This window comes from Pholcus phalangioides, unplaced genomic scaffold (genome assembly GCF_987345545.1).
Source record: "Pholcus phalangioides strain wild (caught in Gottingen) unplaced genomic scaffold, Ppha-v1.0 ptg000024l_1, whole genome shotgun sequence".
NCBI classification, from domain to species: Eukaryota; Metazoa; Arthropoda; class Arachnida; order Araneae; family Pholcidae; genus Pholcus; species Pholcus phalangioides.
Window position 1 is genome coordinate 13908137 of NW_028301616.1, and position 27274 is coordinate 13935410.

Here is a 27274-nt window from a genome sequence, read left to right on the forward strand (position 1 = left end):
ACAAGGTCATGTGGAAAACACAATAAAATGCTTTATTTTATGCTGCTTCTCTGTCCTTATTGGTTGTCCTCACTTTTAGCCTATCTACCGCCGGTGATTTTCATGCTACAGTTGCCGTTCGAACGCTATTTAGGGTTTTTCACAATGGAGATCACATTCCAATACAAAAAAATTGGTGTTGCCATTTGATATTTTCGAAATTTTCTCACTGTAACCGTAACTGTTAGAGTGACACTGTTGTTTTCCATATCATTCTTGAGCGCGTACATCAAAATACCTTATGCCAAAATTTCATTCAGTTTCTGTGAATGGTATGATAGTTAGGGGCCCATATGTCGGGATAGTTTTTTTTATAATCACCCTGTATATATAAAAGTATTGAGATGTGCCAAAAAAAAACAACATTTAAGAAATCAGTATTCAGTTTTTATGTATAAATCGATATTTATTGAGAAACGATTGTGCGTTTACCTTAGAGAAACAAAATAATAAACGAAGACTAACACTCTGTCTTCTCAATGCGGCTTATCCACAGATATTAAGAGGGTGTCACGACCCCCGGCTATAATTCATTCCTGACGTCGATTTTTCAAAAACGACTTTGAAGAAATATTTCATTCAATCAACGAATCAAATTCCAAAAATTTCGTGTCAATCGATTCATTTGTTCTTTCGAAATAACAAAGAAATAATGAATCGTAGCGCGTGAATGAATGTAAGCCAGGACTTATCCCGTTGACGAGATCTCTTCCAGTCCAGTTTCAGTGCAGAGTGTGGACCAGAGTGTAAATGTATACGTTCGTTTCCTATACATCCATATACAGTGGAACTTCAGTTAAACGAGCTGAATTCGTTCCGCAAACGTACACTTGCTTTTGCCTTCTTTTTGGATTTCTGGGAAATGGGAAATTGCAGTGTTCGTTGGACAGATTTATTGCTCGCGCATTGCTACAGCTTTATTTGGGTGGTTTTTATCTACAGAGTTTTGCACAGAATCCCACATTCTACTCCTCTCTTTAATCTTTATGTGAGGAACTTCTCTCTTCCTCACATGAGATACCGTCCACAAACTCTTGCTGATGCGTGCAAAAAAGATCCGTCACTTCATCTACCGTCAACTCCTAGACATTTTTCACCACTAGTTCTTGAATGCCATCCTCGTGCACCTCCAGTCCCTGGTCTTCCCCAAGCGCACAATCTCTTCGACAAGTAGTGGCTTCTGTTCATGAGCTAGCCCCTCAAAGTCACGTTCAATAATGCAATCAGTCCACAGTTTTCTCCAAGCAGAATTAAAAACCTTCAAGCGCACATGCGCATTGCTACGATGCTACATCTAGTTTCGTGTCGTAGATATTCACACTCGCTCGTGCGTTAATTTTCTGAGTGAGGCACGCTTACCGGAGACTTTAGGGGAGAATATTACCCACAATTCTCCATAACACGTGTGTGGGCGAAACCAAAAAAACCGTCAGCTCAGTTGTGATAACGTGAAAATAACTAAGCAACGCTCAGTTAACCGAGTCAAAAGTTGTTCAAAATTTTTGCTCGTTAACCGAAGTTCCACTGTATATGGATCACTTTAAGATATAGATATTCAGATTTCTTTGATCGTTAGGGTTTCCGTAGCAAACCATAACCATTATGGTTAGCTGTGGCTAATTATTAATAGCTATAATTATCACGCCAATACGGCGATGAACCCGAATCATTGGAATGTATAGGGATCGATATGCAGGGACTGGCGAAAGCCCTAATTCCGGACATTGGCCGGGTAAACTGGGCTGGCCAGTTCGCTAAGTGGCCAACTTTGGCAGTCGATTTACAATTTTATACTATAATTCATTAACTTCTTTTATCTTCAAACATAACATTAACAGATTGACACGAAATTTTCGGCATTTGATTTGCAATTGAATGAAATATTTTTTAAAGTTATCTTCGAAAAATAGACTATAGGGGGTCGTCACACCACTTAAGAAAAGAGTTTAAAAAGCTCCTTTGATCAGATTTAGCGTCAAAACCACTGCATGCAGATGCAGTTTAATTACATGGAATTCCAACATATGCACGTTGGAATTTATCTCATTGCAAGATATACACATAGAGAAGAGGCTTTCTCTCCGCAAAAGTCGATTGCGATCCTAATCAGACAAAAGCTTCGTCCATCACCGAGCTGGACACGACGCAGCTCCTCCTGCCGCCGAGTTTGCCAGAAACACTGCTCCTTAGGACGACGTCGTCTTCCGAGTTCCAGCTCGATCTGCTACCTGCTTCACTGGGGACCGTGATCCGGGGTGTGACGTTGCGATGGAACTCACCGGGAGTGTTCGAGTTACCCGCAGGAAAGTACCTAACGACGGCGAAAACCCTCGAGGTGCCCGGAACAGCGCACAAGCCGGCTCCTACCAGAGTGGTGCTCTGCCATATCATTTGAGTGAAGTGGAATGCACCTGTAGAAGCAGAATTTGAAAATTATGAGCAATATGTAAGTACAGTTGAAATCGGTTATAACGACCTCGGTTGTGACGACAGCTCAGTTATAACGTCAATAAGAGAAGTCTACTGGTTTTCCGGCAGGAATCGAACCCAAGTCCTCTTGCAAACATGGGTTCGATTCCTGGCGGAGACCAGCAAACTTTTGTTTCCGAGTTCACCTTAGCATAATGTCCAGAAAAAAGGTGTTTCCTACGAGACATTTTATTTTAAAACTGTCTTGACAACATGATTAGAGGTCATCGAGACGTTGACCATCTCTGAGGTTAATGGTGGACTTTTGAGAGAGAATCGCCAGGAGAAAAGCCTGTTCGTTGCTGCAACTACGTGGAAAATACTACTAAAAAATGTTTCGGATTGTTTTGGGTCTCCGGAAAATAAGCCCTGGAGGGGAGGTGGCTAAGAGGTTCTTAAGATGGCCCTGATATAGGATAGTCCCCCCATCATGGGTTTTAGTCGTGGTCTGTTGGGTCTGGAGACCGTGGTGGAAACTAGACATCATCTCTGACCTATTCATCGTCTACGGAGAATTTTACACATATCGGTATGGAATTCTCAATCGCACACAGTTTGTTAACACCACGATGGTATAGGGCACACATGCTCAACCCATGGCCCCTTGAGCCTCATTTCAACTTTTTCCGGGAGGGGGGCAAAGAACATGTACTCAATGTACATATATATATATACAATTTTTAGTGTATTTTCAAAAGCCAGGGGGGGGGGCGTTGCCCCCTCCGACCCTCCAAATGACGGGCCACATTTGCCCGAGGGGACTTATCTCCTCGGACTTATCTGATATGGCCCATGACCTAAAACCCTAATTTTGCACATTTACAGATCGCTAAAGGGACCAGCGTCATATTTACAGATCTCCTGAGTAGCCTACGACACAGTTCCAGAGCACTTAAGTAGCCCGTGGTGCAGTTCCACATCACTTATGTTACCCGGGGCGTAGTTCCAGGTCACCCAAGCGCCAGCGACACGTTTCCAAACCAGTGAAGTGGCCCGCACCCTTAAAAAAAAATTGAGCACCCTTGGTTTAGGAGGTTGGAGAGCCATTTCTGGTTACAGATAAATGCTTTCATAGAAAGATATCATCTGCTGTACGTCAAGACACAGTGCACACTTCGTAACTGTGTGTGTTCAAAGACGAACGAGATCCAATCGAACCCCAAGATGACAACCCCACTGGAGAATTACAGGCACTTTAGAGATGAGAGGGAGAATTTTCAAGTGTTGACGCAAACTTCTACAATTGTGTTTTCAAAACCGTAAACACACGGTGGATAGACCATTTAATCTGTTAATTTTTTTTTTTCAATGACTTTATTCACATTATTGACCCCCACCTCCGGGAAGGGGGAGGCTAAGATGCTCTTAAGCCCCTATATATTTTTTGCAAGTGTCTACATGCTGCTCAATAACGTAATTTTTCATACATCTCTCTTAGATTGCAAGATATTATGTAAAAGTTCACGAACTTACCACCAGGTGGCGTTTTTACTAGTATCATCTTGTTGCACATACTCATATTATTATACCACTAACGCTACTTTCATGATTCTATCTGCCATATTTCAGGAGTTACTCAAGTTTATGTGATAAATGTATTATGTTATTATGATTATAAGAATTGTGTTAATAACTTGCGAATAGATAGAGATAGAGTAGTGGGGGGAAATTTTCCTAACTGAATTGGGCATGCGTTACCAGATGATAGCATCACCAACCCCCCCCCCCACCCCTGGTGGGAAATTATCGAACTTTTTCGTGTTATCGTGGGAACAAAGCTGTTTTTGATCCTAACTGCAGATTAAATTTTTAGAGATTTATTTAGTGAGGTAATATTATATGAGGTTTACTCGGAATGTATACACTGACTGTGCAAATAATTGAACATATTGTAATATTCCAGTATGATTAGCTTTCCAATCAAATCTTCGATGCTTTTTGTGTATTTTACGTTCAAGAGAAATCTGGGAGGTTCTTGGGTATTCCTGCCCCGGTAACTGATTTATTTGTCATTGATGTCAATTACTAAGACAACCTTGAGCATTGGGCGCTATCTTCACAACGGGAAATCTCCATCGGCGACTTCAAAATATGAAACTACAGATGGCAGCACTAGTAGAACACGGAACAAGCCCAACTCTCAACAACTTATGCGTTAGGGTCACACATACGCTCAGAACACACGTTCTCAGACATGTGCTAATGCGTTAGAAATTCTCCAGAGGAATGTTAAGCAGTACTATCATTCAGTTTAAACTGTTGTTCAGTATATTCCTGACCGGAACTTCAAATTTCGTTTCAATTTATATAAATATATTAACAACTTCAAGATAAAGGCCGTATTAGAGCTATACAGGGTGTCCTGTAAGTCCAAATACGGCCTTTATCTTATCAACCGTTCGTCGCAGAGGTATGATTCCAATTCATAAAATGCTCAAAGAATGATCAGAAATCACCTTGTACCAGTTTTAAGAGTGAAAGTACAGTCACCAAATGAAGAAATTAACTTATTTGACCACACTTTCCTAAAAAAAACCTAATTAGAAAGTTGTTTCTCTGTCTTTCTTGAGGGTAACCAAAAAAAAAAACCGTTTCTGAGTACAATATTTGCTTAAATATTTGAATTCAAAATTCGTAAAGAACAGCATGAATGAGGGAAAGAAGAATTGTTCGTGCCCAACTTTTCTCTGATTTTTGAATTCAAATATCTCAGCGAGTATTATACTTAGAAACATGGTACTTTTTTTGGTCTTGGGAGAGACAGCGCAACAACCTTCCAATTGGGTTTTTTAAGAGCATGATTAAATAAAAAGTTGATTTTTTTTTAAAATTCTGGGACACACTGTATTTTCATTGTCAAAAACTGGTACAGGATGATTTCTAAACATGCAGATACATAGGCCACAATAGATAAAATGCCCAACGAGGTGGCTCGTAAAAAACATGGATGTCGAATATATGGATCATTCCTAAAAAAAAGTGTCCATTACAAATTTTTGAAATGAAAAATTCAAAGATGAATTGTTTAAAATAAAATTGATCACAAAATTGACATGAAGTTTAATATTTCATAAATATTTTTCACTTTTATTTTGAAATAATGTTTTATTTTTTGCGTTTTATGATTGAAAGTCATGGATTTTGTGCACTTTCTGTTACGGAAACAAATATTGCTGTAAAAAAAATTGCTGTTTTTATTGCTTAAAATTAGCTTATTTCTTACACATAAAAAAGGCAGTGAAAAATACACTTTGAACATTTTTCCAACCAAACCTCTACTTCGAACGATGGATGAGATAATGTCCCGCATCACGACTTACAGGTCACCCTGTATACATTTATTTTGAACCTTTCTGTAGTTATATAGTCGGTATTTACTTACCTCTTCTCCACCGAGGCTCGGTGAAACTGTAGTTCTTGATCTCCTTGTACCAGAAAGCGCTTACAACTTTCCCGTTCAGGTTGTTCGCCGATAAGTCGAATTTCGCGATGCTCTCGCCTGTATCTGCAATCAAAAAAAAAGCTATCAAAATATTGAATCCAATTCGAACATGACAAGTTTGTTTTTTTTAACAACAAAGGCGTGTGATACAGTATTATACAGCACAGTAAAAGCTCTCTTTTGCGGACGATGGCGGGACAGAAATAATTCGTCCTTAAGAGAGTAGTGACCACATCTGAGGGTGTCCGTTATAAACAGTTGACAGTAAAGTTCGAGTCCAGTTCAGGGAACGGAAAAATTTTATGATTTTGTGATTTGATGATTATACAGGGTGTTTCAAAAAGAATCACCCGATTTGAAATGCGTACATTACGAAAAATATTGAACAGAGACACTTAAGATTAGTTTTGTTTTGCATGGCGCTAATCATAAAGTTGTTTTTACAAACCAAATTAAGGTGCTTAAGATGTTCACCTTGGGATGCACGGCATGTGTCTATACGATAGTCAAATTCGTCCCAAACTTTTGCGAGCATGTTTGCATCCACTGCTGCTTTTATGCGTATCTTCAGCTCGGCTAATATAAGGGAGGCACATAAACGTAGTCTTTCATAAACCCCCGAAAGAAGAAATCGCACGGTCTTGGAGGCCAGTGATGTTTAACTGAATCGTCAGGTCCCGTACGGCCGATCCATCGTTCAGGAATGATATTGTTCAAAAGTTCTCGAACGTCCAAGCTCCAGTGTTTTGATGCCCGAGTGGCATGGTGGTAAGATGCTCGTCTACTATCGTGAAGGTTGTTGTCAAGGTCCCGGGTTCGAACCCAAGGGAGAATATCGATAAGGTATTTTCCCTAACGAACTCGAGGCGACCACCGATAGACAGCGCCTTCGCTTCCAGCCCATCTCACTAATGGCAATAAATTGCAATATATATACAGCGATATGGCCAGAGTTGGTGTTTGGTTAAGTAGTGCGGTGATGCCCCGTCTTGCTGGAAAATGAAGTCATCCGAATCGGTTTCTAAGCCAATCTTGACAAACACTGAAGTGGCGACCGAAGGAAGAGCGTTAGCGCTACCTGTCGGCAGCTGCGTGAAACTCGAGATTTCCCTCTTTCTACCTATACATTATTCAATCAAAACGGATTAAAAGCTGCATAGTTATGACTTTTTTAAATCTCTGATGGTTCTTTTCAAAACACTATTTTACAAAAAAAATAGTGTTATCTTTTTCCTGAAGCCCGAATTGAGTTCGTTTATCTTTTTTATTGATATAATACACAACAAACAAAGAAAAAAAGATTTCCATTTTGGCGCATTTTACTAAAATTACACTATTAAGGGGTTAAAAGGGTTTTTTTACTGTAACACTATACAGGGTGTGTTTGTGTGTGTGTGTGTGTGTGTGTGTGTGTGTGTGTGTGTGTGTGCGTGAGTGAGAGAGAGAATCTCATATTTTTTCCTTGTATAAATGCTTGAGGATGCAGATTTGCAAGCATGGCGAAGATATACCTGTGCAGGTGGCAGCAACTGTATGACTAATTATTCCGTTATATCCATGTGATAAATACCGGACGGCATATGCCATCGTAGCCAGATGACAGGTTAAAATGCATTTCAAGTAGAAGAAAAAAAACGTTGAACGCTACAAATACGCGAGATGAATAATTATATTGCATTTATAATCATAATAATATTTATAATCATAATAATTTATAGTTTACGAAAATTACCTTCATCAAGTTTCAATGAAAAAAATGAGACGTTTTCATCAAAAAATAGAGATGGCCAATGTCCTGCCAAATACGGATTGTATGGTCAAACATATTCATTCAATTTCAACTTTATCTTATCTCGCTGCACCTCAGCCCACATGATAATCTCACAGTATTCCATTTGGGAATCATTATGACTAAAGTTACAGCGTTATTTCTGAATGAAGTCCTGATTTATATCTGATGAACCAGGTCAATACCATCTTTTATCTAACCACGATCACACCTTCCCCCCCCCCCCCCTTCCTTCTGTGATACAGCTTCAGATAAGACCACCATAAAAATTAATATCGCATTACTTACTTAGCAAACTATCGGCGTACTGCAAGTATCCTTTGCGTGCGATGTCTTCGGCCCAGCGCTGAGCCGCTTCGTTCAGCTTCTCGGACAGTGACAGCGGTGGGCTTCCGTGAAGTCTCCTGAAATGATTGTGACCGATAAGAAGCTCTTTACGGAACTTGTCGATGTCCGAAGCCACTGATTCCTCATTCGGTAAGAAACACGAGTCGTTGTCGGCTTCTATGAGAAAATAAATGGAATCAATCAATAATTTCGTAGAGGTCTCCTACCAGGGCCGTCTCAAGAGCATCATGGAATTCCGAGCAAACTGATTTTTCTGAGCCGCCGCCCTCATCAGGCCAGAAATGCCTGCCTACGAATTCACGTGCTTAATCTTATAGCGTATATACCAAGTTTCGATGGAATACCTTCATCAAAATGGGCACTTCGTAGGTCTGAGTAGTGTCAGTGTACTGACGGGAGCTGCATAGGTCTTAGCAGTGTGAGTCTACTGAAACTAGCACCCGTTTTGGTGGACGTATTCCATTGAAACATGGTATATAGGCTGTATGGACCATGGGGGAAAAAAAGAATATTCAATAAAATAGCGCCACACTGGTGGTCAAAAACTGAACTATTTGTTTTATATATTCTGCAAAAATCTCTCTCCAATGGTCTCGTTAAGATATCATGAAAATTTGGCTATATTCGGATGAGTAGAATTTTGAAGAAAAATTATACTCACAGAGTACGGGAACCTTATTATAACCTAGTACACTCTGCGAAGGTTTTTAACAACTGGCTGTTGCGAAGACGTTAACTTTTGGAAAGAAAGAAAATTGAACTGCCTCTTTTTTGCGGGGAATCGAACCCACGTCCTTTCACTCTTTCCGGGTGAACACCACTAAACTACAAAGGAGACTACATTGAAGCTCTCAATCTTTCCTTAGAGCTCATGTGAACTGAATGTGACCGTACATGGACGGCTGAACCTGACTCAGGTCAAGCTCACAACTGCTGACGCTACCACCAGATGGTGACTTATGCAAGGGTAACGTCACTCTCTGCAACCATACGAAGGTGTTTTACAACTGGCTGTTGAAGTGAAAGGACGTGGGTTCGATTTCCCCCCTCCCCCCCCCCCCCAAAGGCAGTTGAATTTTCTCTCTTTCCAAAAAATTCATCTTCGCAACAGGCAGTTGTTAAAAACCTTCGTATGGTAGTGGAGAGAGAGTGACGTCATCCTTGCATAGTACATACACTCTGTATATTAAAATTTCGCTATCCGTATGAATGTCTTGTCACATCGCAGTTAAAAATATATTGCAGAATGAAAACTGTCTTTAAATCAGTTTAATCTGCAATCAATGAAGCAGAGGGATTAAGAGAATTACAAAATTTTGCTAAGAAATTTGATGAAAAATATCCAGTTATTTTTTTGATATATGGCAACGAAATTGGTGTGGAATAGTCTTTTGGTCTGTAGTCTTTTAATTATATTACGCAAATGGCATTTCCATTGGTTACACACTGGAGCAATGTTCCACACCTGTTCAATGATTGCACTTTCACCGCACATGATAACAGTTGATAACCCATATACCATTTATTGTATTTTTTTTTTAATTTTTCAACTCATTAGTATTGCAGAAAAGTCCTCTCATATACAATACCGTCATTCTCTCACGGAATCAGTTCAACTAGGCGCGTGTGCAGTGCCATCTTAACGCATGGGTCCGCCCGGTCACAGCCTGGGGGCCTCAAGAGAAGGACCTCACAGAAAAATGAGAAACAGTTGAATTTTTTGAGATTTTGCCATGTAGGGCCTCACAGAAAAACCACTTGGCCCGGGAGCCCATGATGCTCTTAAGATGGCCCTGCCCGTGTGGTTTATTAATACAGATAAGCTTCATCGACAGAGTGATGATGGACACCCCAGTCGCTCTGTGCCGTACGGAGCAATTGCGAAAACTCATAGTTCAAAAAAATAGATTGCAGATGGCAAGTACTATACATAACAAGCGCTACACAGAAACAAACTTCACGGAAGGGTCACTATACATACTCACACATTCCAACATGTACCAATTCGTTAGAAGTTCCGCAGAGGAATATGGACGAGGTGCATGTCTGGTTTAGTAGTAGTAGTGTTCGTCATTACGCATCTAGATGAATGATTCGAGCATCGAAATTCAGTTTTACTGCTCCAAATGTTGTTGAGGAGTAAAAGCAGTCCTTTGATAGTAATTTTTTTTTTTTTTTTGATAGAGTTGTTTCTCAGTTTTTCATGAAAGAAAATGCCCCTATTTTCACAAAATTACCCCTTAAAATTTTGGGGAGGAGGAATGAAATTATTACTCTTTAAAATTATTTTTTCGGATAACACTGGTACAGAGTACAAAAAAGGGAGTCCCAAAGGGAACTCATTCTGATTGATAGCAAATAAGCTATTCGTAAACAGCCGTAAAGCTCAAGAAAAGAAAACACAATATGTACTCTTTTTTGCCACAAATGTAACACGCAATACCTTCTTCGTTGATAATCTTTCCAGAGTCAAAATTTGGGAGAAAACAAAATCTAAATTCTCAGCGACAAATAGCTGAGATGTACATCGTCAGATGAGTCGAATAAATGAAAAGGTCCTATAAATGAAGAAGAAATAGCATTACAGTCGGTTGTGTGTCTCCGATACGTACGTTTAATTATTTTATTTTTGTTCTCTGTCGAGCCAATAGAGGGCGCTAACTTTCCTAATGAAAAGTAAACAATCACAGGTATTGTGATCTCGTTGCAATTAAATATACTTTTCTTTTTTGATGCCAGATTTATTCCAGAAGCTTTATTAATGTTCATCAGTTTTCAATGTACAAACTACACTAACGTTATGAAATGGCAATCGAATTATTCCCCGCTTAATCGGATATTGTGCGCTGGAGTCATTGATATCCGATTAAGCGGGGCCGACTGCAATTTGCGATATCTTTAGCCGAGAGTGCAGAAAAATCGTCTCATAACTGAGAGAAACGTATAAAAGAGGGTGTATAAGTGAGAGATTACCGTATATATACTGTATGTCTAATTTTATAGTGCGGGACAACATTATGTTCTTTCAACAACTTACCCCGTGGGTTATTCGATTCGGAAAGACGCGGCTTACTAGTACTCCGACTTCTGAATTTAGGGACGAAATTGGCGACGAACAACCACAGAACCAAAGTCGGAACAACCACGACGGAACAACACAACAACGGGAACACAAAGTCCATTTTCTTGTCGCTTTTGTCGAAGGACCAGACGAAATCGCTTCTCGCCAGACCGGGGAAACGAAAAGACGAGAATACAGAGATCTTACTGGTCCATACGTTCACCATTTCAAATGATATCTTCGATTATATATTATTGCGTTATTCGCTGCTACACGTATCGAAAACGTCCAAAAAACACGAGCTATTCCATTTTCAGACAAAAAATGGAAGTTTTTTTCCCTTTCTTTCTACAAAGACAAGATAAAGTCCAAGAAAAAAAATGGAGAAAAAGTCCTTGGAAAAGAAGCTAAGAAAGCAGAAATAAATGCGACCCATTATCAGATAATTTCTTTCTTGTTGATACTTGATATCTTATAATGTCTCATACTGTAATCTTTATTAGTCCTGTTATTTATTGTGTTATTTCCCTCAATATTCAAGCGTTACTTCCTACTCAAATGTTCGACCGAAAACTGAACTATTTTCCCGCTCTTCCTTTATATTAGGGGGTTCTTAACCCGGGGGTTTTTTAGGGGATTTCGGGGGGGGGGGATATAGACGCATTTATGGTTTCGCCGCCTGTGGGCTACACCAATTTAGCCACCTGCGGACTACACCGATTTTGTCACCTGCGGAATATACCGATTTTGCCACCTGCGGACTACACCGATTTTGCCACCTGCGGAATATACCGATTTTGCCACCTGCGGACTACACCGATTTCGCCATCTGCGGACTACACCAATGTTGCCACCTGCGGACTACACCGATTTTGCCACATTTCTCCCATTCTATTCTTATTTTCTTGATTTCTTTCACCTCAAGTTTGCCATCCTGCGCTATAACCCGATTTTCCTTCCCCCACTCTTGCAAGTGCACCTGTTGTAAAAGTCAGTGTCTTCTAAGTCACACTTTTGGTCACTCACATGCTCACAGACTTTCTAAGTCACTCTTATAGCCATTCACATACTTGCACACAGTTTTGGTCACTCCCATACATGCACACGCTCTATAGTGCTCTTTTGGTTGCTCACTGACATGGTTCCTAGTTTTATAAGTCACTCTTTCAATCATTTACACGTTTACACACTAGGTCATTCCTTTGGTCATTCACATGCTTGCACACGCTCTAGGTCATTCACTGACCTGGTCCCACTGCTCTGTACGTAATTCTTTTGTTCCTTCCCACGCTTGCTCATGCTCCAAGTAATTTTTTTGCTCACTCACGTGCTTGGAAATTCTCTAGGTCCCTTTTTTAGTCACTCACTGACCTAGTCCCTTGTTGGGTTGTTGCTGTCTGGGCAGAGGCGGGTTTACTGAGGGTTACACAAATTTTGCCAACTTTCTCCGATTCTACTGATTTCCTTGGCAGCTTATTCCTCAAATTTTCCGCCCCTTTGAACTTGTCGCCTTGGGCTACAGCCCGCTAAGCCCCCTCCCCTCCACCCCTGTAAATACGCCACTGGGAGGAGGAGGGGAGTCCATGATCTTGGATGAAAGAGCAATTTATTGATTGTTTTTACATTGCTATATACTGAATATTATTTTATAAAGAAGTGTGTGTGGATATCATTTTACATAAATCGCTCACGGAGTAGTCCGTGGAATTCATCTTATTGGCACAATGGGACCGTGGAACCCAAAAAAGTTAAGAACCTCTGCTTAATTCTTCAAGGCATGAATTTTTATTTTAGAATTTAAAATTGATCAGAGAGTTTTGAGGGCTGGAGGACAAGGAAATTATTAGTTTTTTCCATCTCAAAGATTGGAAGATTGATTGTATATAACTCATCAACTACGTAACCCGTTAACTTCTTAGGAAATGAACCAACTGTTCAAAGTCAGGGTGGCCCAGGAATATTCTAAGAAAGGCCATGGCCTTGAAGATCCGTTGCATAAGATTAAGGACAAAGGCCACAGACGGCTATATGTATATATATACAAGACGTCCATAATTAAAAGACCCTATTTCAAAGTAGCCTACAGACGAAACCAGTCATCAGAAAATTGTGAAATTTCGTGGAGGACTTCAAGTGAAGTGTGGATGGGAATTTGTTTAGGGGTGAGGGGATTAGTTGCATGTGTCACCACCAGAGGACGTTTTATTAATAAATGACACATTTAGGCAAAAAATTTATAATTTTAACAATTGTTACTACAGCAAAACATGTTCCACATGATGGCATCATTTTCACGGGTTTTTTCCATAGCGAATTTACGGTATGAAAAGACGAAAAAATTATGAGAATTGTTCCGGACCCCCGGGTTGCAGCCCTGCCAGCCCCACACTTGTGGGGTGGGCCATGGATAATTTCCTACCAATTTTCACCCCACTCTCCCCTATTGCCTTTCACTTAATAAAGTACACAGAAATAAATTTAATAAATAGAAAGGGTCTCATTCCTTCATGATGTCAGCACCCTAGTTGAGACATAAGGGACCACAAAATGAAAATACGGTCGAAAGGAGCCAACGGACAAAGAAAGGTTGAGGAATCACTGACGTAGACGTACGGAAAAATGTACCCATATATTGGTAACTTCCACAATACAGTCGAATCCCGTTATAACGAACCCCAAGGATTCGGAGAAATCACTTCATTACAACAAAGTTTCGTTGTAAAGGAATTCCAGGTTTTCGCATTTGTTCCTATGTAAACTTATCTGGGGGAAGTAAAAAAGTGTTCGTTTTTTAAAACGGGATTTTCACTATAACGGTATTTGTTAAAACGGGATTCGACTGTATATACATACTAATGTAAAATAAAAGCTCATCAAAAGTAATAAATTACTCGGATCTAATCTAGAAAGAAATAGGCCTTTCTAATTAATTTAGTACCACAGGGTTCTTAACCAGGGGTAGCCTACTTGGAGAGATTTCGGGGGGGTTCATAAGCTTTGAAATGAAAACAACTTATCATTTTTACATTTATATGCCGAATATTATCTTGCTAACATTGTCACAAAGAGTCCGTGGAGCACAAAAAGGTTAAGAACCCCCTGTAGTAAAGTATTTGAAGAAGAAAAAAATTTTAAAATTTCTTACCCTCGTGCATCGTTGGCCTTCCTATGATTGGGAACGATTCAGAAAGAAACAGAAAACTTCTTGAAGCTCAATATTATACCCACTCTCCCATTTACTTCCTCGCTCCATATACGACGCTCCATAAAGACTACCGTTTCCGCTTCCTTTTTTCTGTTTCCGATGATATATGTGTGCGAGTGTGCCAGAAAAAGCTTATATAGTTTATGTTTGAGATACAAGAACGCTTTTGTTCAAAATTTTCCGATAAATGTGGTAAATATACAGGGGAAAAAGCATGTGCGGAATATATACTCAGCCAGAGGGTGCATTTACGGTGTTGCCGCCCGTAGGCTGCACGAAATTTGCCGCCCCCTCTACCATTCTTAAGTCTAGCCTCCTTGATTACTCTTCTTTCCTCGAATCCACTCATGCCCCCCCCCCACATCCTGCAACAGGACCCCTGGGCTGGGATCGTTGGCGCCCCCCCCCCGTCCAAACCTGTTTCTTCATGGGTCTCTCTATGGTTAATTTACAGAGTGAAAAATAAAAAAGTATTAAAAATCGTTCCAGGCCCCAGAGCTAGAGCCCTGTCAGCCTTGTCCTTGGGCGTGGAGGGTGAGGAAGAATGAATTCGCCACCCTGTGCAATAACCCTATTTCACCCACCCCCCCCCCATTTCCTACAAACTGTATCTCTATAGTCACTCTTTAAGTCATTCACACACTTGCAAACTGTTTTGGTCACTCACATACTTGCAAATGCTCTAGGTCAGTCACTCGTTTGGTTATTCTCATGCTTGCTCACGTTCATTAGGTCACTCGTTGGTCATTAATATGCATGCTCACGCTCTGTAAGTCACTCGTTTGGCCCTTCACATGCTTGCCTACGCTCTAAGCAGTACCGCCTTAACGCATGGGCCCACTCGGGCACGGACCGGGGGCCTCAAGAGAAGAGGGGGCCTCAGAAAAACGAGAAGTAGTTGAATGTTTCGATAAGTTGCCAGCTAGGGCCTCAGAAAAACCACTTGGCGTGGGAGACCCATGATGCTCTTTATACGGCCCTGGCTCTAAGTCACTCTTTTCCTCAAATTTGCCACCCGGGGCTATAGCCCACAAAGCCTTCCACCTGTAAATACGCCACTGGCCATAGCCATTCGATTTTTTTATATTTCCACTCTAATTCCTGCTTTGTTATATAACACGGGACGCTATAACTCCTGCTTGCCCCAGGACCACCAAGTACTTTTTCGTTTCCTATTTGCGACTCTGCTGATAATATATCGATACATAAAGCCCAATATTTAGCGTAAAATGTAAATTTCAGGTAGGCGTAAAAATACCTCGCTGCTCAACCACTAAAGAAAAGAAAGATAATGCACACTGATAAATGCTTTATATCACCAAATATGATACCATTTATCTCGCAACAGAGACGTGAATCCATTCTGTCTGGTTGCAATGACCATTACCATTTTTGGAAATCCTTTTATTTGATGTTTCGTTTTTCTTATTTCTCGTCCTATTTATCTATATTTCATATCATTGAGATGAAAACGCTCATCCAAAAAAAGCTGTAATGTAATGATCAGTTTCCCTGAGAGAGTTATTTTGTAGCTCACCGCTACGATAATACAATTTCTTCTTCGGGATCGTTTTTTAAGATAATTATTCTAATAATAACAATGAAAATAATTTACGAAAAATAATCTCGGGAGATGCCATCAATGGAAAAAATGTAAGTTATTATTATATATATATTTTTTTTATCGTAGAGCTGTTTTTTCGTATTTCCGTACTCGGAACTGTACAGTTATATCCGTAGCCACTGGGGTGGTCCAGTGGTCATATAGTGTCGGACTTGCAACGTGAGGATCCGGGTTCGAACCCCACCGTAGCCGCAGTGGTGGTCGGTTGAAATTGGTTTTATGGGGTTCCCAGCTTCTTGTTGCGAATGCGAGCAGAAATCTCTTTTAAAAAAGGTCTCGACACAGAGAGCAACAGGCCTACAAACGGTGCAAACATTCAATCATAAACCCTTCACTTCGCTTCTGAAATACAGATGGCAGCAGCACTGAAAAATCAGACATAGCACTAGATACGCACGGAGACTGTCAGATGCTCACATTTACACTTTCGGCACAACTCACTAAGTGGTAAATTGCCCATGGCGATAAACTTCAGTTGCGTTCGGTTTGAAAACGACAAAAGAAAGCTTCATTAGTAAAGCTTTACAAAAGGAATGTCTATCAATATGAAAAATTTTCTCGCACAGGTTATAAAATTATACAAAATTATTAATGAAAAATTTATAAAATTGAAATTCTGTAATAATAATATATTTTCTGTGTGTGTGTGTGTGTGTGCGCGCGTGCGTGTGTGTTAGTCATTTTAATGCCTCATTTCAAACAGGGCCGTAACAAGGACTTTTGTCAGGAGGGGAAAATGATTTTCTCTCACACCACTCCCCTCTACTATAAAACTCCCTTATTCAAAAACAAAGTTGTTTTCCGCATAATTTTTCCAAAACTTTTTTATTTTATTTTTTAGATCCCTAAAATTTGCCGCCCTGACAAGATTTTCAACTGGGTCTTCGCTTTTGTCTCCTTTAGTTTCAGGCCCCGCTCCAAGTATAGTGATGCCTCGGCTAACGAAGATAATTCGTTTCGGAATCACGTTCGTTAGCCGAAATCTTCGTAAGCCGGCACTCGATTTCCTATAGGTTTCTATGGAAATCATTTAATTCGTTTCACATATGGCCAAAAATTTGAAGATAAGTTTTCCAAAACACGGTATAGAAGGAACGTGTATAGAAAAAAAATTGACTGAAGGCTAAAATGAACGGCTTCAGAATCGGATAAGTGAGAATTTACAGGAAGATGCGATACTGAATATCTTATTTTACACTATGTACACAACCAATACCAACTTTTATAGTTGCGGTTATAGTGCAGCGATGAAGTAAGCGAGAATTGCGACCAGGAAGAAAAAAATGCATAGGGGGTGGAGGAAGACACGTCCGTCCTTATTAAAAGATAAGGGTGTGATGATGATGATGATGATCCCTCCGCAGAAGAAGGAAAGAAAAAAAAGGAGAAACGGACCAAACAGCCGTGGTCGTCATTTCACTTTTTCCGGGGGGGGGGGGCCAAAGAACATGTACTAATGTATGTATATATACAATTTTCAGTTTACTTTCAAAAGCCAGCCGCCCCCCCCCCCCAAATGACGGGCCTGCAATCAGCAGATAGCGAAAATCAGCAGATCGAAATGAAAACAAACCGGATTGTTCAAGTCGGGCATCTGGTTGAGTGGCTTCTTTCTCTTCTTTTTGTCCCGCTACTCGAGAGTATGTGAGGTGCAGAACAAAACAATACAATTGTTTTCGTCACTAGTCTCTATTAAGCACTCCCGTACCTCGTGATCACCTCACAATGTGTTCGGCCTAATTAGTCTACTAAAACTGGTGTTGACACAACTCAATCGAGTTCGTTTCGAACTGTTCGTAGTTGTTCCCATCTATTTAGGAATTGATCAGCTCATTTCTTTGTCTGATATCTGCAGGTGAAAAAGATGAGCTCCCAGAATGTTCACTGTTCTGTTTCATGCTATGTATTGCACTGAAAGAGCGCGTGCTCTGATCAGAGCACACGCTCTTAGAAAATGCATTTCGTATTCAACTAGGGTAGGGCAGGAGGGGGATCTGGTGCCCCGGGCGTTGGACCAGGAAGGGCACATACAAATAATGGGGAGGGCGTGCCTAAATGGATATACTTTGTTTATTTCAAACTGAACACAACTCCTGTCTATCGCTATGGACAATTTGCTACCTCTTCTAACCAGATCGTAGCCCGATGCTCTGTCTCAATGAAAAGATACAAGCAGGTGGTCAAATATGGCCTGGGCCATGCTAGAAAAGACAATTCATTACTGAGTGAGTTGTGAAGGAAGTGTGCATACATGTACTTGACAGAGTAAGAGTGCGCGTCTACTGTTGTGCGTGAATTTTAGTACTGCTGCTAATTTTTCAAACTATGATGCAAAGTGTGATGATTAAATATCTGTTACTCTCTCTCTGTGACGAGACTTATTCACACCTCGAAGTTGAAAACCATAGAAAACCAACTTCAGTTGACCACCACTGTGACGCCAATTTGGTTCAAGCTCAGTTCCTCTCCTTCTGATGAGAGTCCGTCACTATGACCACACGACCACACGGCGGCAAAAACTGACACCATTACCTACTTAACCCCACAATGCACCTCATGTACATTCTTTTGTGGAATTTATAACGAATCGGTACATGTTGAAGCGTATGGTGTGAGTGTATGTATATGCATGGACAGAGCCCCTACTAGATGCTTGGTTCCCCAAGACAAGCACGCATTTTGGTGTAATGTAGAAAAATGAATTTGTACCCCCCCCCCTCCGGTCCAGTATCGGGAACAGCAGATCCGCCTGATCCTCCCTAATTTCGGCCCTGTGCATATAGAAATGTCCTCTCCACTTGTCAATACAAGATTCATCTAAAGACTGGTTATTTGTGGAGATGAACAAATAAACAGTCTTTCGATGAATCTTGTATTGACAAGTGGAGAGGGCATTTCTATATGCACGTAGCCATCTGGTCGGCCTATGTCATTCACGAGCTATTAGTTGATTGTTGATTGTTCCCGATCCATGTGGGGTGCCTTTCAACATATATATACTCTCCAAGGTTGAAATATTCTATCTGCTTCCATAGCTTAGATGGTAGAGCACTCGTCCGGTAAGCGAGATACCGGTGTTCGAGTCCCCGTGGGGGCAGTGATGAATTTTCTTCCTTGTAATCTTCATCTCCACAAATAACCAGTCTTTCAATGAATCTTGCCCCCACATCGTGGAGCAGCCGCCCCCCCTCCCCCAACTGAAATCTTTGGCCGGGGCCCCGTGCCAAATTTTTCACGAGCCCTTCCAGAGTGAATTCATAGCATTAAAAGTAAAAACTGATGGCAGTTGTTCCTAGTCCCAAGGCTGGGGACCCTCCCCAGTAGCACACCATATCGTTAGTATATCGGACCGGTACCGATACGACATTGTGAACGTCGGCCGATATACCAACAATATAATGTACTACTGGGGCTATCAACTCCACAGTTGAGAGGACATATACATGGCCCTAAAGTGTTTATGTTGTCAGAGTTGTGCTTGTTTCGTGTTCATGCTGGTGTTTCCACCTGTCTTTCGTATTTTGAAATAAAGACGGCAAATGCTTGAGAAATGTACACTGGCCCCGGGTGACAGAGGGAATTTTCGTTTGTAGACGTGGCCCTGCATTCTCCAACAAGGCGTGGATGAGATCTTTGGATGTTCCCAGGCAAGAATTTCCGATGGCACCCTCTACAGTGAATTTATAGTGCAAAAAAACCCAAACACTTAAAAGAAAACCGTCCTGGACCCTCGGACTGGAGCCCTGTCATCCTCACACTTCTAGAACTCTTCCCAAAAAAACCGTAAACCCCCTCCCCCTTTCACCCTGGGTTCAGACGAAATTTCAATCACAAATCAATTGCTTCGGATGTATATGGTACAAAATGTGAAGCCTAGTTTTTCTTGCTCATTTTATTTTCAAATACTATATCAAATTTATTAATTAATATTATTTCATATATTTTTCAGTTTTAAAGTGTCAATGTTTCTAATTGTTACTTTTCTTTTTCTTGTTTTTTTTTTTTTTCAAGAATGCTATTTTTTTTACTTTAGGTGGTAGTCATAGCAGCATGCAAGACCTGTGTAATCAAGCGAGAGAAGTGAAGTGGAGGGGGAAAAAAAACCACAGGTGCGCGTTGCTCTATTTATAAATAGAAATCCTGAGTGTGTTTATTTGTTTTTCCGTTGGGTGAGGAAGCCCTTGAAGGATAAGATGTCGCAAAAAAATCCGTGCATTTATTTACAAATTGTGAAAATTTGTGTAAATCTCAGTTAAATTATAATTGAATATAAAGTCCATCATTAAATTCGAGTGGTTATTTCCTCATGCAAGTACAAGACCTTGTTCCAGTTTGAAAAACAAGTTTTCGTTGCGCCATCCCATGTTTATGTGCGGAAATGGGTAGCTTAGGTACTGGCAACACCCTCATTGATACTCTCAATAATAACTCTAATGACATCAACAAGCTAAATAAAAACAAAAGCTTTGACTCGTTTCTCAACACTTTCAACTTGAAAGACCTTGAGATTCCAGCTAAGAATGGCTTCAGACGCGACGTCTTCGCTGATGGCGTTGGGAGGATTCTTGTTGAAGATGTGAGCAATGGTGACCGTAGTATTTTAGGTGGTGCCTCAAATGTTAACGCAGATGTTGCACGAGATGGCAGCCTAAGCGAGATGTTGCAAACCTTGGATCTTGGCCGCAGTGATTTGGTGTTGAACGGTGAGGTTTTACAAGATGATGGCTGTGATCGAGAGAAGATGTCGTTGGTTGATTGTTACTTCAGCGAAGACAAGCTGTCAGCGGAGGATAAGGAATCGACTGACGAGGGTAATTCTCTCGCTGATTTACTTGGGAGCTTCACTGGAACGGACCTCAACAGTTTCAACTTGAAAGACTTTGAGATTCCAGCTAAAAATGGATTCAAACGTGACATTTTCACAGACAGTGTGTGTTCTGGAAAGATTTTTCTTGGAGATGTAAGCAATGGTGATTGTAGTGGTAGTTTAGAACTCAGTGCCTCCTCAGATGCTACTGCTGATGTTGCACAGGACAGCAGCCTAAGCAAGATGCTGCAGTCGTTGACCTTAGATCTTGGCCACAGTGATTTGATGGTTAACGGTGATGTTTCCCAAGATGATAGTGATCGAGGGATGATGTCACTGGTTGATTATTACTTCAGTGAAGACAAGCAGTCAGCGGAGGATAAAGAATCAACTGATGGTGGTACTTCACTCGCTGATTTACTTGGGAGTTTCACCGAAATGGACTTGGGTGTCTCCACCATTGAAAACAGCTTACTTGGTAACAGTGTGTTGAATTCTCTGTGTGTTGATGGCTTCGAGAAAGATTCTGAAGTGACTTCCGATAAAAGCTGTGAAGGGCCAGAAGACTTCGATGCAGTTGATGGAGATATAACGAACTTCTCACTGGCGGATTTGTACTATAATGGGAAAAATGTTGAACAGAAATCCTCTGATAATAATAGTCAGGGAGATATTGAGATAACAACTGGCAATGTAGATAGCGCCCTTTCAGGTACAATAGATAGCGAACTCTCAGATAACGAGAAGTTCAGCATTTGTGAGGATGATTTCATCAATGATAATGTTGATTTGTGCTCCGCATTGAAACCCATTGATAATATAGCTCAAGGTTATCGTCACCCAAATTTCAGTAACTATACTTCATTGAAAAAAAGTGAACTTGTTAAGGGAAGGACAAGTTTGTTTTGTAAAGTCCTGTGTGCAAAGTTGAAGAAAAGGAACCTCTCAAATGTAGCAAAACATGTTTCAAATCTGTATGGAATAGTCGAAGAAATGGACTACAACAAGTATTTCGCATTTGACTCGCCATCTCCAGATGACATTGTCAAAGAAAAACAGAAAAATTCATCGATATAAATTATTTTCCCCTTTCTCGTTGCATTACATATTGTAAAAATTTTATTGCATGGTTTCATTCGATAAATCGCTCATGTGGAAAGATCGCATTTATATTAGTATGAAAAACCATTTTCACATTGAGGCAATTATCTGTTTTTCATTTTTCCTGTTTTTTCATTTATATCAGGCATTTTTAATTTCTAGTTTGTTATAGCTGCTCAGTAACAAAGTACTCAGGCCTACATCGGTATACTACTCAATCATTACACTTCATGCATAGTTTAAAAAATTGATGGCAGATGGCATCACTACACAGAACAAACATGGCTCAGAAACAGACTTTGCAGAAAGTTCACTTCACACACACATTCCAACATGTACCAGTTCATTAGAAGTTCCGCAGAGGAATATAGATGAGGTGCATGTCTGGTTTAGTAGTAACAAAAGAATGTCGACCCTGTTTCTAAAACTATTGAAATTTTTTTGACATATCTCTAGAAATAGAGATATGTCAAAATTGTATAAATCAAATCATAATGAAACGGTTGATATTTGCAAAATACTGCATTACAAACCATTTCTATTAATTCACTAAATCCCGCCAGCTGGGGAAAAAACTGATGTCATGAAAATATTAGAGCAATATTTATTTGAAAAATTATGTACAAAAGTGATTGAGCTTAAATAAGCCTTCAAAAATATGCACCTATCCTTAATGTTAAAAAAGGCCAAAATATATTTAAAAAAAAAGTGCATTTGCATATGGTCTGTGAGCTGTAGTTATAACCGATATATGGTAAATACTCTATTCCTCTCATTAAACATGAGGGGAATCCACTTGAAAAGCAGTGTTTCCTCATTCTGAGGTCCGCAGACCTACTATGTATGTGTGTTTCATAAATATTAACGATGGGTTTGAAAAAAAGTTTAGACCAACATAAATCTAGTTTTTCAAGAATGTATATACAGGGTGCATAGGAAAGTCCCTTTATTTTGGAATAACTCGCAAACTGTTGATTCCTGCATACTTCTGATTGGGGAAAGTATCAAAATAATGCGTAGACCTCCGATACCTCTTTCATATTACAAGGCGTTGCATTGTTATTAAAACAAAATAAAAAATTATTTGGTTATCCTGTCCTAAAAAACCAAATTTGAGAGAGGGAGAAAGTTGTTGCCCTGTCTCGCTCCTGAGCCCAATAAAAAAAATCCACATTTTTAAGTGCGATATTCATTCAAGTATTTGAATTGAAAAATTGCTGAAAATGAGAAAAAGAACCACATAAACTCGAACGGACAAGGTCATTTTATGCTTCATAGGCTATTCTTTCCTTTGTTTTCAGCAATTTTCAAATTTAAATATCTAAGCAAATATTTGCACTTAAAGAAGATTTTTTTTGTTCTCTGGAAAAACAGGGCAACAACTTTCTCATTAGATTTTTTTGGACAAGGTGGCCAAATGAAAAGTTAATTTTTTATTTCAATAACTATACCACCATTTGCAGTATGAATGACGTATATCTGAGGTCTACGTGTTATTTGGATACTTTTCCCAATTGGGAGTATGCTAGAATCAACAGTTTGCGAGTAAACTGTTGTTTGTTTACTCCAGGATAAAGAGACTTTCCCATATCTAGTATATTAACTTGCAAATATATCGTTGAGTCCACTCAATGAGCACAATCCGCATATTTTTACACTGAGATTTTCATCTATTATGTTAACAAGAGCATTTATTTAGGCCATATTATGTCATGTAATATAAATTTTGCTGTACATGTGTGTAAATTTGTACATAACATCATTGCTTTTATTCATGTTTTACAAATTGTGTATATAGATACAGGGCCGCTCTGTTAACTTGGGCAAGCACGTATTTTGGTGCTCATTTGTAATGTTGAAGGGTTAAATTTGCATCCCCTCTGGTCCAGGGCCTGGGCACCCAATTCGCCTGCTTCTCTCCCCCCCCCCCCCCAGTCGCAGCCCTGTGTAGATATACAACCAGACCTCAGTATAACGCCACCCGTGGGGACAGAATAAAAATGACTTCATAAGGGAGATGACTATAACGAGTAAATCCAATTTTCCTAATTATGCTAGCAGGGACTTTGTAAACATAATTGCATTAATAGTGATCGTTGTTATACAGAGGTTTTACTGTATTAATGCTGATGTCTGAAGTCTGGGCACTTCACAAAGTGTCCAATGTGTAAAATGACCAGACTTCTGACTTTGGCTCTACTATGCATATGAAGTATGCACATTTGTACATATACAACTGGGCCTTCATCATATCAAGCTTTGATATATCGAGCTATAAGTAAATCTGTTTTAAATATAGAAAATGTAATATTATGATGTCTAAATTATAAGGTTTCTAGCTTTTCTTTCAGATCCCTTGATTGTTGTGAGATGTTTCCACAGAAATCACGCAAACATAAATACTTATTTAATGTGGATCAGGGGTGCATGACTTTCGACCCGTGACGTTTCGTTAAAATATGAAATAGTACCAATCCATGCAATACAATAAAACATTGAAATCTTTCTTTTACGGACACCAGCAAGCCAAATGAATTTGTTGTGAAAAGTATAAGCCTTCAAAATAATTCTTCGTTTTGAAATGATCACAATTTTAGTAACAAAGCTAGTGTGTGAAGCCGGTACATAGTTTTTGCATAAATGAGCAATTTAATTTACGATGAAACATAAAAGCCATCACAGTATAGTACCCATTAGAAAAACTGCTGTACCTGATAAAAGATCTTTTACAAAACATGGAAAAAGCAAACAATAAAGCACACTTATGGTTGAATTTTTCAAGTTTTATAAGAGCTTTTATCAAATTTTATAGTGTAATCCCGGCTGTCACTACACATCCTTAAATAGGTCACCTGATATCCTTGTATTCAATGTTACTTCCATCATGGCCATCCAACATAAAAGCCATCACAGTATAGTACCCATTAGAAAAACTGCTGTACCTGATAAAAGATCTTTTACAAAACATGGAAAAAGCAAACAATAAAGCACACTTATGGTTGAATTTTTCAAGTTTTATAAGAGCTTTTATCAAATTTTATAGTGTAATCCCGGCTGTCACTACACATCCTTAAATAGGTCACCTGATATCCTTGTATTCAATGTTACTTCCATCATGGCGGCTCCTTCTTAAATTTGATGAATGAAACACTAACATTTGAATAATACTTAATTTTGTACATTTAAATTACCATTTTTATTCTCCTTGCAGTTTATCAAACGTTTGGCATTATCGTGGAATAATATATATATATTTTATAGTATATCTATTCTAACTTTAAAATTCTTTAAAAAATAAAATAATAATAACTAAAAAATCGCTCAAGGCCAGAAAGAAAAAGAGAAGCAGTTTACCATATCACATACTTCGCCAGCAGACTGAAAAAGTTCTGCACCCCTGATATAAGTAATTTTTTGCAACGGACGAAAACTTTTGCAGCTTTTGATATCATGGGGAAACTAGACTCCTCAGTTTAAATCCATTTTTCAGGGTATGATTTATTTATGGTTGGTTTTTAGGAAATTATATATCGGTTTGTTTTTGTAGTTTTATTTCATTAGAAAATTATATTTTGTTGACTTTATTCAGGATGTGTATAAATCTCTATATATTCATTGTAGGCTATATATTATGTGCAACCATTCTCAGGCTCACAAAGTTCCGAGCCTCTCAACTGTGATCAGAAGTGCATAGCATAAAACCTCCCCAGGTCAATGAGACCATTTCAATGTTGCTAAGAAGAACTAGAAAATAGATGGTGGTGGTGGTTTAAAAAGTGTACTTTATACAGTGGTGCTTTGCGATTTGACACTAATCCATTACCACACTAATGTGGAATTGTTGAACAATATTTCCCAATTTAAGTCTGTCTGGCAGTTTATGCCAGTCGAAAGGAATTTGAACGTTGAATTGTGAGACCGTCGAATTGTGAATCACCGCTGTATTAAAATTGATGTGAATCAGTGTACTTACATGTATCAAGGTGTACTTTATATTGGCAAAGTTTTAAATGGTCATTGTGGTCATTTGCAATAACCATTGGCAGGATGTAAAAAAAGAATAATTATATGCACAAACCAAATGATAAAAGTGTGAATAAAAATTTTGAATTTACTCATTGAATACAAGCAGACAATTCTGTAAATGCATTTAGTATGACATCATTTCTTGCTTCACCTAAAAAAGTAATGCAAACATAAAAACTACTGAACTTTTTAAATTTTTGTTTTATATTGTCCTTCCTCCTTCAATTCGTATTTGTTCTGTTCCCAAAGCTTCACTTTATTCATTGCTGAATGAATTGCTATTGAACTGTGCAAAGCATGATAAATCTGCATGAACATTCCTCGAAGGAACTTCTGACAAATTGGTGCTTGTCAGAATGTATATAGTATGTATGTGTTGTGGGCATTGGCGTGCGCAGGGGGGGGGGGGGTAAGGATTCTAACCTCCCCCTCCAGCCGAGATTATAGTGTTATTTTACAGGAAAAAACTTTTAAAAAACCCCACGAGAAAATTCTGCTTATGCCTATGGTTGTGGGTCTAACATGGAGTTTGTTTTTGAGGAATGCCAGTGTTTTTGGAGTTATGTGGTTTGTCTTCCAAATTTGGAAGTGAGCAACCCAACAGCTTTTTCTTGCCTCTTATATTGTGTGTAAATTTTAAATGTAGGCCTGATTGCAATCTGTGGTGAGACTTTTTTTTAAATGGAAAATTGAGTTGTATTTGCTCTTCAAGTTGAAAAACCAATTTCTCTCAGCCAATCACCACTATGTCATCAGGGGGGTTCTAACCTGGGTCCTTGCGATAAGAGTCCATCATAATGCCTGCACCTATATGATGCAAATTCATCATAATGCCTGCACCTATATGATGTGAATCCATCATAATGCCTGCACCTATATGATGCAAATCCACCACAATGCCCACACAGTGATGAGAAGTCGTCACTGTAGAAATTGTGTCGTTTTCCTTTTTTGGCTTATTGTTTGGCCTAAAAAGAGCTCCTTCAGAGTGAAATGATATGTTTAAGTGGCCCTGCCTTGATAGCTGTTGGATTTTTATAACAAAAGATACTCTCTGTAAGGATTATATATCATAATAAACTATTAACTAGAACCATGTATAAAAACTATTGGACTGTAAAATAGGCCACCTCCTTTGATTTAGTAGTATAATTTTCATGTCTTTGAACCATGATGGATAAAGTATTCAGCATATAATGATGTGAAATTGTGATGCTTTATGCTTTAGTGCAATATTTATTGTTGAAGGGGAAAAATATGAAGTATTAACATATGCCTTAAAAAAAAATAGCATTCCCCCGTAATTAAAAATTATATAATTAATTAGTAATTAATTATAATTAATTTTTGGCATTTTCTGACA

At 39.2% G+C, this 27274-nt stretch overlaps 2 protein-coding genes across 3 annotated transcripts; one reads left to right on the plus strand and one right to left on the minus strand.

The window, feature by feature from the left end:
* Positions 1-429: 429 nt before the first annotated feature.
* LOC149068781 (Golgi-associated plant pathogenesis-related protein 1-like) lies at positions 430-14423 on the minus strand. 2 transcript variants are annotated; one of them, XM_089250990.1, is made up of 4 exons: positions 14294-14423; positions 8028-8243; positions 5891-6013; positions 430-2450 (listed from the first exon to the last, which is right to left on the minus strand). In XM_089250990.1, exons 1-4 carry the CDS (start codon positions 14301-14303, stop codon positions 2146-2148), a joined length of 654 nt encoding a protein of 217 aa, XP_089107116.1. In that variant the 5' UTR covers positions 14304-14423; the 3' UTR covers positions 430-2145. The 2 variants fall into 2 exon arrangements, with proteins under 2 accessions (XP_089107116.1, XP_089107115.1); XM_089250989.1 differs by lacking the exon at positions 14294-14423 and adding an exon at positions 11125-11516.
* Positions 14424-15836: 1413 nt separating this feature from the next.
* Positions 15837-26047, plus strand: LOC149068782 (uncharacterized). Its single transcript, XM_089250630.1, has 2 exons — positions 15837-16006; positions 20011-26047. The coding sequence occupies exon 2, from the start codon at positions 20356-20358 to the stop codon at positions 21859-21861; it is 1506 nt and encodes a 501-aa protein (XP_089106756.1). The 5' UTR covers positions 15837-16006; positions 20011-20355; the 3' UTR covers positions 21862-26047.
* Positions 26048-27274: the final 1227 nt, after the last annotated feature.

Coding starts and splice junctions, on each gene's coding strand:
- LOC149068781 (XM_089250989.1), bottom strand. CDS start 11,374: ATGGTGAACGTATGGACCAGTAAGATCTCTGTATTCTCGTCTTTTCGT. Junction 8,244..11,124: donor CGAATCGAATAACCCACGGG/GTAAGTTGTTGA, acceptor ATTTTCTCATAG/AAGCCGACAACGACTCGTGT. Junction 6,014..8,027: donor GTACGCCGATAGTTTGCTAA/GTAAGTAATGCG, acceptor TTTTGATTGCAG/ATACAGGCGAGAGCATCGCG.
- LOC149068782 (XM_089250630.1), top strand. CDS start 20,356: ATGGGTAGCTTAGGTACTGGCAACACCCTCATTGATACTCTCAATAAT.